This window comes from Falco peregrinus, chromosome Z, assembly GCF_023634155.1.
Source record: "Falco peregrinus isolate bFalPer1 chromosome Z, bFalPer1.pri, whole genome shotgun sequence".
In the NCBI taxonomy this organism is placed as follows: Eukaryota; Metazoa; Chordata; class Aves; order Falconiformes; family Falconidae; genus Falco; species Falco peregrinus.
Genome location: NC_073739.1, coordinates 37,522,853 through 37,535,687, shown reverse-complemented (window position 1 = coordinate 37,535,687; position 12,835 = coordinate 37,522,853). Strand labels below are relative to the sequence as shown.

The window sequence follows — 12,835 nt, the reverse complement described above, 5'->3', positions numbered from 1 at the left end:
ATACACTGCATGTGTATGTCATTTCCCTATTTTGTTTCATGGATATGTCTTCAGACAGCGAAAAAATTCTGCTTGTTAAATTTACTGAAGTGACAGCCATTTATAGTACAAAGGCAGCTGAAGTACATTTGGACTACTTGGTCTAAATACGTTAAACACCCGAACATACAGTTTAAAATTTATTATTTTAAAAGTTGCTCCCAAAACAACCTAGAGTTGTAAGTTCTTTTAAGAAACACACTAAGGTAGATATTAAAATACTTAACATTGTCACTCTAAATACACAGTACAGATATAAAAAATATGGATACCATCTACCATTTTTATATCAAGAGACTGGAGAATGACAGTGGAAAAAATCAAACATTTTTATACATAATAATGAGATATATGCAAAGTCTGAACTTACCAACCATAACAGATGTGTAGCTTTGAGCAGGATCAAATGGACATCTGCCCTTACCATCTTCATTTTTACCTCCAAGTTCAAATGAAATTAAATTCTGCAAAAAATCAAGTTGAAAACCACAAAAAAACAACTGTTAGCACTTTTCTTTCAGCCACTTGACTCATGCAAAGGTAACCAAAAAATTAACACTAAATCATGGACTATATCATCACATTCCAGCATCAAAGGCATTTTTTCTAAGATTATAAAAGGCATATGAACTTTCAGAAAATCTTATCAGGTCCAGCAGACAGAAAGGACATGTGAGTGATCCTATGATTTGTGAGGGCAGGAGCAGAACAGAACAGAAGACAAGAAGTGAAATCCAGATAGACCTGAAGAAAGAACACCCAAAAAAAAAAGCCAGAGAACAGGAAAAGCAGAGAAATTAATTGATACATGGAAAGAGATGGCAATTACTGAATTAGCCTGCACAAAATCTGAGAGTTTTAGAAATCAAGAAGGCTTTCTGAAGTGGATTTAGCAATTTTTAAGATTATGTTAACTTTGTGAGATGGAGCATATACAACTAAATTTTAAAAAGCAACAGAGTCCTTTGGTTGCTATTTTATAAATCCCTGAAAAACTGAGAGAATGATTATCAGAAAGACAACTGAGAACTGTAGCCATAGTATTGGGGAAGTGATCAGTTATACTGTATAACAAAGACATTGGAGGCTAAGGGCAACAACTTCTGGCAATGCTCCAGAGGTGATGGCAGCAGACTTGCAGGTGAGAAAGAAAAAAACCCCAAATAATTACAAGATTTCTCAATTTCAGAACTGTTAAAGAGCTGCAGTAAGGAGAATGATACAAGAGTCTACAGCAAAAGAAGAGAGTTTTGATTTTGCACCAAGACTTCACTCTGAAGCACTCAACACTATGCAGCTGTGGCATAGCCAGGAGCAAAGACAGGAATGCGAGACATTTCAGGTAGATTTGGTAATGGAAGGAAGTCACCAAGAATGTCATTTCAGTTTTAGAAATCGTTTTTATGCTAACACACAATACACAAAGAATTATAAAAGCTAAGAAAAAGTAAATCCACAGTTAAACAAGATGAATCAATAATTCAGTAAGTGCTTTGAAAAAGGAACAGTAGTTTATTCCCATACTCTATCATTACTGTGGGATGGTGTAATAAATGCTTCAAATGTTACAACCTGCACTGAAATTGCAACAGTCTTTGGGGATGGAAATTAACTCATTGTTTAAATGAGCTGCTTTTAAAGTTACCATTGTTGGGTCCAAACATATGTACATTCTTACCAGGTAATCACATGTTGGCTGAAATGCATTCGTTCCACACACATAGAGAAAAGTATCATTCAGCTGTTGCAAGACGCGCACATAATTACGACACTCTGTCTGTAACAGAAGATAAAAAAAAGATAAGCCACAGCTTGGTAACAATAAAGTTGTGCTGTCAGCTCCTCTGTTTGCTGCTACCTATGCCACACCACACCACCAAGGCTGGATGATACAAGCACCACTGGGACACCATCCATCTTAATCTCCAGAAGCTCTAGTCCTGCAGCATCTGGTTTCCTACAGCCAGTAGCACACAGCTGCCTCAGTATACCCATCAGGGTAGCACGACCAAGTGCTGAGCCACATATGCTCAGTATGGTGCATCTCAAGTTGTTCCATGGAAGCACAAGCCATGGGAACAACCAGTTAAACATGGAGTAAGTTTTAGACTTTGTCAACCCTTGTAAGCCTAGATGAAACACTGATAGTCAAGTTATTTCTTGAGAGAGAAATCTCTAATGCCATTAAATTAGCTACAAAGCTTTATCACTTTTATCTGTCCTTTTTTTTAGCTCTTGATATCAAGTCCTCTTTCATCCAAGGAAGCTTCGTAATTTCTTTGGCTCTAAAATAGAACAAGGAGTTTGAGCAAAGTCTTTAATAAAGGATACCATAAAGTTTCGTAATAATAACGAAGAAAAACAACTCTAAACATCCACTTAGGGAGAAAGGAAAAAATAACAGTATAAACACCACCCCTTAATACTTGCTGGTGCACAGCCAGATACCACCACTGCTATCTGGTATGGAACCAGATGGTTCCATAAACTAAAGTATAAGCACTGTTCTCACTCTTCCTTCTTATGAGCCAAACCAGGTATTTCTGTGACTGTATGGTGGGTTCGGTATGACAAAACTGGGTGGAAAAAAGAGCAAAACCAGTTTTCTGCCAGATAAGGTCCTTGAACGGCTGTGTAAGTGCTTTTTGCTGCCATTAAACAGCATAGTGGTGATGGGTGGGGGAAAGGACTGCCCATTTAGCTATAAGAAATAGTAGTAGTGGCTTAATACCTTGACCTTTGAATAATATATATAGACATATACCTTGAAACTGTTGCACTATGCAAAACACCATGGCTATAACATAAATGTGACTAGAAAAAGGTTATGAGAACAGAGAGGAAAAAACATGGCTGGCAGTAGGTGTGACTTGCTAAACAGGGGACAGGAAAAACAAAGAAAAAGAAGTCTGGAGGTCTGGCAAAGCACCTAACATCTGCTCTAACACCAGTAATCTCTGCCGTGGACTGGTGGAGATATGCTCAACTGTACACAAGTGAGAAAAATCACATCTCTCATATTCATCATGGCTGTATCTGAGTATTATTACTTGTAACCCCAACTGAACCTGGAGAACAGAAAGAACACTGTGTGCACCCTGAAGAGGCAGACAAGGAGGAAATGTCCCTTAACTACTCGTCACACCTTGTGTTAGGATAACACATTGATATTGCCAGTCAAAGAAAAGGCAGTAAGCCAAGCCAACAGAGTGCCCACTCTGACCCCAGAAGCCCCATGAATGCAAGATGGCTATCAGCCCTGGATGCAGCACCTGGGATTTTGTAAGTGTGATGCAAAGAGACTGCAAGATCACAGGTGCTGACGCGAAATCCCAGCAAGTGTAGACTAGGACTGCTTTTAGTATTTGCAAGGCTTGCAGACTTTTCCAGACCTGTGCTAAAAGCCTGACCATCAGCCTTGCCCTGCGAACTCTCACTTTACTCGATCACGATGTGGCATTACACAGGAGGAAAAGCAGCATCCACATACAGCCAACCACCTCAAGCAAACCATCTCCACAGAAAGGCAAAATGAGCAAGCCAGCCTGGCTGCTGGCAGTCACAAGAGGTCTGTGGCCCCCAGAAATACCAAGGGATCCCAAGGGCTGAGCTGCCTGCACTGCTGAGCTGGCAGGAAACCAGGCCACTCAGGTGGCAGGGAGCTGTCCGAACAGTCACACCAGCAAGGGTCGCACCCGCTGAGTACCACAATAAGGATATATGTAGTTAGTGAAAAATACACTGGTGGAACAGCACTGGCCTAATAAATAAATCCCATGACCTAAAACAAAGCAAACAAAATTATCAGTCATTTTGCAAAATCAAATGCTGGGAAGGAATTACTGCAATAACAAAACACAACAGTTGCTATTAATTACCTCAATGAAAGTAATACTGGTTTATCATTTTAATGGAAAAACTTGTAACATTAAGCACACATCAGGATGTGTTCGGATTTTCAAACATTCAAATAATATTCACCAGCAAGAAATAATTAACATAAGAATTTAAAAATAATATAAAAAAGACTAAACTAAGCATGCTGCAGTTCCTAAAGCTCAAGTTAATTAAAGAATTTAGGTGGTTATTTGAAAATTTTAAATTTCAAACAGTTGAAGCCTTTCTTCTTTTAATATCATTCCTCTTAAGTGAGATATATAACATCCTTCTCAAAGTTCAATAAAAGTACATACCTGTTCTGATTTGCCCTTGACTGCACATTTAGTCCTTTTATCTTCTGTGACCTTCCAGTGTAACTAAGCGAAAATATAAACAAAAAGGCCCATTCAAAGGACTTTAATTCAATGCAAGGTCTGAAAATCTTGCAATAACACACAAAAAAGGCAATCCTAAGATTATCTGCAGCAAATGCAAGGCCATTTTGCAAGTAGTTTCCAAAGGTTCAAAGCCATTCTTTTCTGAGGAGGTGACACTTCCGAATCCATGTGCCTTAAGCAGGACTAAACCACTGCTATTGTGCTTTGGGTTCATCATGAGGGTTTCCCATCAAATTCCTAATGAAGTTCTATTACCATATGCATAAGATAAGTACAACTGTAACGGTTTTAAGTACTTCTCCATTTCCTTCACAGCTGAATGAAAAACATTTTGAGGAGGGGGAAATCAAAGAAAACTTATTGGATCAATTTATACTATACGGAGAAGTCCAATATTGACAGTTACATGCACTCATAGAACAAATTTTATATGCTGGTGAAATTGCCCACCACCACTCAGAAGTATTTTGTTCAGACTAAAAATGACATAAGCATCTTCCAAAACATCCCAGGTGAGACTTCATGCCATGTCTCTGAAGCGTCTGCCTGTGCTGCTGATGGGATGAGAAGCAGGAGCCTGAGAAGGACTGAAGCAATATAGCGTTAGCAGACTTCTGCGTGGGCTATTCTACTCTGAGAGGCCAGTGTCAAGCACATCCAGAGTATCTCTCTTAAGCAAACTGGATCAGACCTGTCTGCAACCACTGCCTGCTGTCCAGACACGCCTAGAGACACAAAACAGAAGCTGAAACTGAAAGGACAGGGCCTTTATTTCACATGAAGTACATCTGCAGCCTGCCACTCCTGAGCAAGCTCCAATTTTGCTTCTGGTTTTTGGATTAGATTACCTTCTGATTCAGATCAATAGGACATGGCCCACTCTATAATAAATATTTGTAAGAAACACCATTACAGATGATACCCAAAGTCTCTCCAGTCCATGGTCCTGTTCCCAGGAAAATACCTAAGGAGACCTCCAACCACTTACTTATATCTAACTTCTCTTTTCTTCTTCTCATCTGATGGCATGTTTTACACTATAGCATCTTCCAGAAATAACCATCTTTCAGGCATAGTCCACTGAGTATTTTCTCTTTTAGGTACCTACCACCTAAAATGCAGTGCTAATACCAGGAAATGAAGTCAAATTTAGAGTATGATTTTTACATAGAGGATAGTGTATTGAAATGCATACCTCGTGCTGCTTTTCAGCAATATTCACTGCGTTTAATGCAAAAATCACTTCTCTGGCTCCTACATATAGAACATCTTTGTCTTCACTTAACAGCAGGGTTGAATAGTTTGACACTTCCGATTCATGAAAATGTATTAGCTGAACCTCTGTTGAAATGAAAGAAAAATAGTACCTCAAGAAGAAAACATGATTACTTAGGGTCAAGTTTACGGGTCATTTTTCTAAGCTGTTTAACAGCCGTTGGGTATCTTGACAACAACAAAGGTTAGGTGGGACAACCCATGTAATAGAGAAGAGATCCCTCAGAATCTGGTTCAGCAGAAACAGCTGCTTCCATAATGAATAGCAAAATCACTGGTCCCTGATTTCTCGTTCAATTTCAAATGCCTTAACACTTCCTCTTGTAGTGATCCCTATAACTAACATCTTCCTTCATTTTTTTCCTGCCTGTTAATTCTATTTTTTTCTAACCTTCCGCTTCCCACATCCACTGTCAGGTCCTTCCTCACCTTTTCCCTTCCACATACCCACCTACTGTAGAGAAAGTCACATCAAACACCACATCCCTTGCAACCACCCCAAAAAATCTCACCAAAACCCTGTATCTTAAAAAGACAACACTTCAGCATATTATCACAGCAGAAAGATGACAAAGAAGCTAAAAAGAAACCATTTACAGAGGGTCAATAAGCTGATTTTTAAGTGGAGACCAGAGATGAAATTTACATGATAAAAACAAGTAACATGAGGGAAAATCAAGACGAAAAGGAAAAAGATGAGAGTAAGAGGGAGACACAAGGGAAAAGGCAGTGGAATGAGGAAGCATGCAGACTGGAATAGGATGGCTTGGAGAAAGATGACACAAAATGACTGATGTACAAAAGTATTTTTTCTGCATGTACAACCATAATGGAAAAATGACTGAAAGCTTGGGAGACCGTATTTTGTGCAAGAGACTACCACAAGATTAGTTGGGTGTTTGTTGTTTTTTTTTTTTTTTAAGATACAGGCAGAAAACAATGCACTATTGCTCCCAATTCTAACATTAAAAATAGCACATTTTCAACTATAGTACTCCAGAAACATTAAACTAGATTCTCAAACATGTCATTTTAAGATCTTTTACTGGGCAGAAAAGTTTTCCCCAAATGGATAAACTCGTTCATACAACCCTCTCTGTTCTTTCCTCTGCTGAACTACATTCCCCCTCCTAATCAAAGCAGGATTCCCATATTTAAATGCAACAATCTTTAGCAGATAGAGACAGGAAGAAATAGCAGGAATGAAAATAAATCCCATTTATTTTGAGTAATTTGGATGTGGATCAAAAGTGTATTACCATAATGCCATTAAACAACAACTTATAAAATTTTAACTATTATAGAAGAGAATCAAGGAGTCTAAGCAGGAACTACCAAACCATGTCTAGACCATTCTTTCTGAAAAGTTACTTCAGCATCTCACTAATTGCTATACCAATAAACAGGAAAAACACTTGCTACAGTACCTCATAAATCATTTTACCGCTTAATCTCCATCTGTCTTTTCCTACAGTATGACTACTCAGTATTTAATATCCTTATTTAAGGCTGCTTCTTCATACTGCCCAAATACTTGTTTGGTTTAGTTTTGTTAAGCACACCTGATTAAGCAATTTTAGTAACTAACCACTGGTAAAGGAGGACCCAAACACAAAATATCCCTGTCCTAAGCACTTCATAAGCTAAGCAAAGCCAGCAACACCTGATCAAACTTGCAGCATGCAGGCTTGAAGAACACAAAGCCTCCATGAGTTTCAGATCCCACAGAAACCCTGAGGTTGCGTTAACATGCAGTATTACACTAAAGTTTCTCTGCTTACCTCTGTGCTCCCAAGTGATCCTCGGTACTGGGCCAAATGCTACGGCCACTTCCACTACCAGACCCCAAACTGCATACAAAGCACAGAGAGCCATCATCTTCAGTGTCCTTGCTCTTCAGGGCTCCTTGAATAACTGTGGCAGGGAGTGTTTCTTCAGGAGAAGAAATGCAAATCCCAGGCAGTATTAAAGACCAGGCATTTCAGACCATAAAAGCAGCGCAACAAGGCAGGCTACAACAACTGTACAAGTACGTGCTTTTTAGCAGATCACTTCTTCAAGGGAACGCACATTTTCCAGGATGCTGCGTACAGAAAACTGCCCACACTGTCCACAGGCTGCAGAGCTGCTGAGAAGCGCAGCTGAGCGCATTCTTCTGTTCCGTTGCAGAAATAAATGATGCTGTGGAGAGAGGGGGGGAGCAAGAAGTAGAAAAGAAAGCAAACTGAGTACTGCCAAAAATAGCACATTGTATGCACTCATCTTGCAATACTTCTACAGATGTCTGAATAGCTTAATTTGGATAAAGGGTACATTAACTAGTAAAAATACGATTCTTAAAAATAAGATACACATTACATGGCAAATAGGCAATAAATGAAAGCAATATTTTTAATCTAGGCTGCCAAGTATAAATATTTTGAACTGTCACTTATGTTTAATGCACTAGATTTTAGTTATGTATTTTCTTATTTTTTGGGTCAAATAAAATTCCACTTCCATGATAAATGATAAACAAAGATAACAAACATCATGACTCAGTTCAGAGAGCAAGGGACATAACAAGTGCAGCATTAACCGTAAGCATCAGTTACACAAACCTGCCACACCTCCTCCCATCTTTGGAATCTTACGAACAAAAAGTGTCATTTTTAGCAAAGTCTTCTCATACTACTAATGCATTCAAGGTGAGTGGGGGTAGAAAGAAATAAAGCTACAGAAACAAAGAGCTAATGCAGTACATACAAAAAGAAAAGGAATAAAATTCTTAAATACTAGAACTGCTAGACAGTCACATGAAAGTCACTGTCTCTGAGCCACCCATTACTCTCAGGCCCAGAAAGCACCAGGAAGGCTTGTCCTCGGCAATCAACAAAACCATCCACTGCTTTCTACACCATGTTCCACAAGTCTCCACTGGTCCCATCTTTTTACATCCACTCCTACATCGAGACTTGTTTAAGTCTTTGCTAGGAGAACGGAATGCATTCATCAATGACTAGATTACTGCATATGGATACATATTAAGGGCTTTACACTCAGGGGGTGTGGGATGGTGAGAAAAGCACACTGTCCTTTGCAGCAGGGCACAGAAGGTGCTAGGTTTACATCATGCCATGGCCTGAGACAATAGTGTGACACTACCAAGAGACATGCCACAATCCAAGATAACTGCAATATCTAGAGGTCATCCAGCATGATGGCAAGGGAGAGCTACAAAATCCTTAGTAGTATTCAAGAGGAAAGGGGCAGCACTTGCAGAGAAGAGAAAAACTAAGGTGAAGCTGCAGCAAGAACGCCTAAGGACAAGTGTGCTACTGATAGCCTCTTTGGGAGGACGAGGCCCTGAGTTTAAGCAGGCAAAGACAGGGCAACTCTGAGAAAGGCAGCCATCTGCTACACAGAACTAGTGTGGCTGAGTGGAAGACTGACAAATACATTAGAAACTTTTACACCTCCTTAACTAAAGGATCACAGGCAAGGTTAAAAAAAAAAATCAAAACATCTTTTATTCCTACAAGTCTTTTGTCTACTACAAAAAAACCACACAAACCCACAACGTGCTGAAGTTGAAACTGTAATTTTTAAATTTTTTTTTTGTTTGTTTGGGGTTTTTTTGTTTCAGTTGTAGTAAGTACTTTGGATCAGATTCATCTGCTTGTAATTGAGCCATACAAATAACTTTGCTTTTTAAGGCATCATATTTTCAGTTAAGCTTACTGGGCTTGTTTGTCTGTCTTGTACCCCTTCCTGTTTATTATCATATATAAGCAATTCACATTTTGCTCTCCAGTCTTAACAAGTGGCCCACTCGTCAGAGTTGCAAAGTATCACACAACCATATTCTGAGGCAGATAGCTTTACAGGTATTTAGAGAGTGAACAGTAGTTCAATGATTAAGTTCAAGGCAGTTTAGCAATTTTAACAGAAATAAGGGGGAAAAAACAGCAGTTTGAAGAAAGATCTCTGAGCCATTATTTCTACTACACTGCTAGTTCTTTTTTTTATGCAATCTTTTGTTACTGAAAAGACTCCACATAATTGTGTAGATTTTTTTTTTAAAAAGACAGCCAGAACATCATTATTCAGAACAGTCCCAATGATAAGCAATCATTTGTGTACAATATAATACAGTAGAGATGTCTACAGACAAGACTTCTGAAGCCCTGTAAATTATCTAGACTTCAAAATAGGATTAGCAAATCTATGCACTCAAGGGAAAATTGGGAGTCTCCCTCCAACCACGGTTACACTCCTAGCCTAGCTCACCTACCTCAGAAAATGCACAATGAAAACAAAATCTGAAACAAATTACATTAACTTTTGAAGAAGGCAAAAGGTCTGGTTGGGTTAGCTAGTGCCTCCTTTACTGTGTGGCCAGAGAATTGCTCTGGCCACGCTAAGCAGACATCATTTCATTCCCACTGTGTAGGTTCACAAAACAGGCCCCTTTCCACATTAATAAGTTTTCCTTGTGGGACATTATTTGTCAATCTAAGGTCAAATTCTGCACATTAAAAAAAGGGAGTGAACATTAGACTACAGTGAACATTAAGTGCCAAATCATGCAAGATCCATTTTGTTCTCATTCCTATTACTTTAAATAGAGATGATAATGCACTCAGGACTTTGTCCTTTAATTTAGCCTTCAATTTAATTACTCTTCCACCCTCCCTTTCCTGTGCTGAAAATTTTCTGGAATACCTCCTTCACTGACATCCACTGGGAAGTCATCCATAATCTAATATGAACCTGTTTTTATGTAACACAAGGGGTAGAAGAAAGGAGGGGAGTGGGGGGAAGGCCCAGACAATGGCCTAATTTCCAAATTAGCTCAGTTCCATCAGTGTTCACTGGCTTTGATTAAATTTGAGTGCTGTGCATTCCTGAAAATGTAGGTCTCCTAGTGCTTTAGGTTTTACTCCTAAAACTGAGCCATAATTTTCTTGAAAACAAGAACATTTAAGAAGTAAAGCTGAAAGAAGCTTGAAATGCTTAGTTACATAATTAAACTCTAATTAATGTGAACTCCAGGTTCTGTTTTCTGCAAAACTGCTGCAAATTTTTCAAGGTAAATTTAAACTAGCAATTAATTTAGGCATTCTGCTGCTGATCTTTTTAAATCAATGTATAATGACAAACTGGAGCAAAATAATACATACACTACTTCCATAAGTCTTCCGTAATACTTGTATTTATGGTGACTAAAACCAGGGCAACTACAGAAGAAGAAACAATCAACAGAGCTCCTGTCAGTTTGGCAGAGCGCAGCTGGAAGTTCAGAGCTGTGAACATTCCCGTTGACATGCATAATTTTAGTGCACAGGCAAAGAAACAGAAAAAGACATATTTCTGCTCTCTTAAAGGACTGAAAATCAGAACTGTTAGAAATAAAAATTTCAGGCCGCCCAAGTTCTAATAGGGAATACTAGCACAAACTATGAAAGCAGAGAGTTGCAATGGCAACCTGACTGTTGCCAAGATCAAAAAGCATCTGGTTCTTACATTGCCTCTGTCAGTGGGCATCAAGAAACACTGCTTCAGCCCACCTTCTAGAAAAATGCAAAACATTACCCCTGCAATAGGAGACGCTGAAAAACCAACAATGGGAAGAAGACTGCCATCTTTTCTATCCTCCAGGACACAGAGGCAAAGTAAGCATGAAGACGTATTTGTGAACATGGAACTGCATCTTTCACAGTTTCAGTTCTGCAATCCTTATCAGTACCAAATTAATATCTTGGTAAGCAGTTAAACACAGCAACAGAAACCCAGAGGTCAGTGTCTACTTCCCCAGTCAGCATAGTAAAGCTGGACTCAAGTGTGGAAGTAGTGCACATACAAGATGCACAAGCTATCTAAATTGTGGAATTTCGAAGTTAGGAAATGTCCCATTTTGCAATCCTAATTTTGAAATCTTTTCTTCTAATAATAAATACTTAGCTGCATTGTGCAACTTCTGAATTCCGCTCAGTATTACACAAATTGCTAAATGGATCTATCTTTATCTTCTCTATGAAGGTTAAAACTGTATGAGAACTTTCTGATACACTCGCAGCAGTCTTACGTAGTTATAGCTAGGACCCTTGCAATACCCGAGAAATGACCGTTACCATCACAGAGTACCCAGCCTCTCCCTGGAGAAAGCCAAACAGGCACTGGCTGTCACGGCCTAAACGTGTCACTCCTTTCATGACACTCCAGGCACATCAAGTGTTCACTTTGTTTTCCTCCATTTGTATTGCATTTTATTCTCCTCCACAGGGTTATCTTTTCTTGCAATCCCCCACCTACTCTGTGCTTATGCTTCCATCCGTGCTGCCCCCACCACCTCCTTCCCAACACAAGCACTGTACAACTAACTACACAACCACAGCTGATGTGAGCCCATCCCAGTGAGGCCACCAGACAAGAGAGTGCCCTTCTTTGGGCAAGAAGCAAGACCTTCCAGGAAATCACTTTCACACCACTCGCAGTCCAGGCACAGCACAGGGCCTCACAGCAAGCTGCAACTGACCGCAAGGCATTCTGCCTTCCCACCACCCAAGAGCAAAAAAATCACAGCCCATTTCCCAGGGAGCCTACCCTGCTATTTTTATATTTTCTAAAAAAAAAAAAAAAATAATTATTTCAGTGTTTGTTTCATTTGTAAAACTTTTAAGTTACTATGATGAGGAATATGAAGCTCAATACGGACAGGCAAACCTGAGCTAATTGCTTCCTCCAGCAGGAAGAGGGAGGCGGTTGTCTTTAAAGGATTCATCTGTCAGAGGGCACAAATTGCAAGTTCACCCAAAAATAACTTTTTTCAAAGGCTTTTGAAAGCTTAACACAATACAGACCTGATTCAATGTTTACTGATGCCTATTTGATAAAGACTTTAAGACTTCATACATGAAAAAACAAACCACAGAACTCCCACTGTGAGATTTTGCTTAAACCTGATTTTTTCAATTTGCCCCAGAGTTTTGTTTACACTAACAGAAGAAAAAGTTAGCAACACTTGCATTTTAAGTAATCAAAATTACACAGTAAGAAGTGTACAGTTTACCTTTGACAGCTGAGTTTTATTTACATAGTTTATTTTAAACCAGTAAGGACAGGCTGGATATATCCTTTGCTTTAGTTCTCACCCTTTCAAAACCTCAAGCACAGTGTCATTTTTACACTGTCTCATGAAAAACATGATTTTTACAACCTTTTCCTTGTTATACAATATATAAGGACTCATCTTCTGCTGAGTT

General features: G+C 39.1%; 1 protein-coding gene across 6 annotated transcripts in view; it reads right to left on the bottom strand.

The window, feature by feature from the left end:
* Window positions 1-12,835, bottom strand: part of SEMA4D (semaphorin 4D) — a 96,566-nt gene that overhangs the window by 27,816 nt on the left and 55,915 nt on the right. For 5 of the 6 annotated variants that reach the window (XM_055790232.1, XM_055790233.1, XM_055790229.1 and 2 more), the window contains exons 3-7: window positions 7,373-7,772; window positions 5,512-5,657; window positions 4,233-4,295; window positions 1,718-1,816; window positions 410-503 (exon numbers count right to left, since the gene is read on the bottom strand). In XM_055790232.1, the coding sequence (XP_055646207.1) occupies window positions 410-503; window positions 1,718-1,816; window positions 4,233-4,295; window positions 5,512-5,657; window positions 7,373-7,469 (499 nt within the window). In that variant the 5' untranslated portion in view covers window positions 7,470-7,772. The remainder of the gene's footprint in view (window positions 1-409; window positions 504-1,717; window positions 1,817-4,232; window positions 4,296-5,511; window positions 5,658-7,372; window positions 7,773-12,835) is intronic. The other variant, XM_055790230.1, reaches the window with a different exon arrangement.